This window comes from Wasmannia auropunctata, unplaced genomic scaffold (assembly GCF_000956235.1).
Source record: "Wasmannia auropunctata unplaced genomic scaffold, wasmannia.A_1.0 LD336103.1, whole genome shotgun sequence".
Classification (NCBI taxonomy): domain Eukaryota; kingdom Metazoa; phylum Arthropoda; class Insecta; order Hymenoptera; family Formicidae; genus Wasmannia; species Wasmannia auropunctata.
In genome coordinates, this window is record NW_012026787.1 from 1,805,319 (window position 1) to 1,806,990 (window position 1,672).

Sequence of the window (1,672 nt, forward strand, 5' to 3'; positions counted from 1 at the left end):
TGTGCTCTTCCGATCTATTGATTTATTCTTAATTTATTTATGTGAGAATTATAATTATTTAAGCAAAGTTCACCCTGCTTTTAGCTCTTTAACGCTTCTTTTTGATATTCGAATTTGTTTATTCGTATGAGCCTTATCCGTTTACAATTTTAAGTAATAATATGTAAGTTCTTATATAATATATTATTACAAAATACTAAAAAATAATTTAAAAAAATATATATATACACTATAATAAAATATTTCTAATAATGCTACACAATTAATTCACGACTATCAAGTACATTTTAATTTAATCTTGTAAAAAATAAAATTAATTGTTTGATACATATTAACATAAAAGCAGCATCACAGTTATTAAAAAAATTTTATCTTAAAAAATTATAAAGAATTCACTGTTAAACATGTATAAATTGTTGTACATTATTATGTAATTTTATGCCCTGTTTAAAATATCATATTTTAATATTTAAGGAAGTAGGAGGAAAACAGGTATGAAACATCTGCTTATACAAGGTACATACATTATTAATTGAGATTTGTGACTTAAATCAATCTTTTAACAATATTGATGCTGTTTATAATCTGGAAGTAGGGCAAGTCATACTTGAGGAGAGCCTACGAAAATTTCTAGTCGTGTATTCGGATCACGTGGTCTCGCTTTGGAAGGCGCATGAGAGATCTTTTAGAACTTCCGGCGACGATAGAAGAGCGACGATAATTAGCCAGCAAAGATACTCCATCCTTATTAAACATTACAATTTTTATCGTAGGCATACCCTTACACCATGAAGAAATACACTGTTGTATAATAAATCGCGCTATTATCAGAACACTCCAGATAATTAGCAAAGTTACATCTGAAAATGGAATTGGTCGGTAGAACGTAATAGTCAGCATTATTTTTACACGAGTAGTAAAGCAGCGAGGACATACCTGCACTTTGAAGGGGCGGATATACGAACGCTAAGTGAAATCCGGGTATAGTCATCCTCCTGATTATGGTGACAATAATATATTTCAAATTACTTCCGATATAGTAATCGAGCGCGACGATTACGAAGTAAGATCCGAAAATCGCACGCGTAATCACTTCAGCGGCATCGGACATCGGCATCAGAAGCGTGGTTATTGCAAGTGTTAGGATTGCGAACACAGGCCAGAATAACCAGTTATGTTCCAAAACGTAAAACATCCAAGCTATAAGAAATCGGTAATTCGAGTTATGCGTCAGTGTACACTAGGGTGGACCTTATTTTTGACTTTTGAATTTTTTTCACGACGCCCCCTAAAGTTGTTCCATTTGGTGAGAAAAAAAAATGTGTAAAAGCTGAGCTCGATCGGATAACGGGAAGACGTGGCACATCTAACTTGAAGTTTTTAAATTAATTCTCGGAATACTTTGTAAATATCAAGTTTTTTGCAAATATTAAATGGCAATATTTCCGTAATGTGCTTCAGAGAGAGAAAAAGAGAAAAACACCTGAGTGAATTATGCAATTAACTCTCAATTTAAAATTCTTTTAAATTTTATTTTAGTATAGATTTATGATTTATATTTTTGAAATTTAGTACATGAAAACTTTATAATTCAAAACTATCGACGAATAAACATTTCTCTCTTAAACTTTCTAAAAAAAGTAATTGCAGCTTGTTCAATGAAATTGATATG

General features: G+C 31.1%; 1 protein-coding gene across 1 annotated transcript in view; it reads right to left on the minus strand.

Annotated features, from left to right (window-relative positions):
* Positions 1-98: 98 nt before the first annotated feature.
* LOC105457702 (transmembrane 7 superfamily member 3-like) overlaps positions 99-1,672 on the minus strand; it is a 45,816-nt gene continuing 44,242 nt past the window's right edge. The window contains exons 8-9 of the mRNA XM_011702540.1: positions 937-1,200; positions 99-860 (exon numbers count right to left, since the gene is read on the minus strand). Coding sequence (XP_011700842.1) covers positions 631-860; positions 937-1,200 — 494 coding nt within the window. The 3' untranslated portion in view covers positions 99-630. The remainder of the gene's footprint in view (positions 861-936; positions 1,201-1,672) is intronic.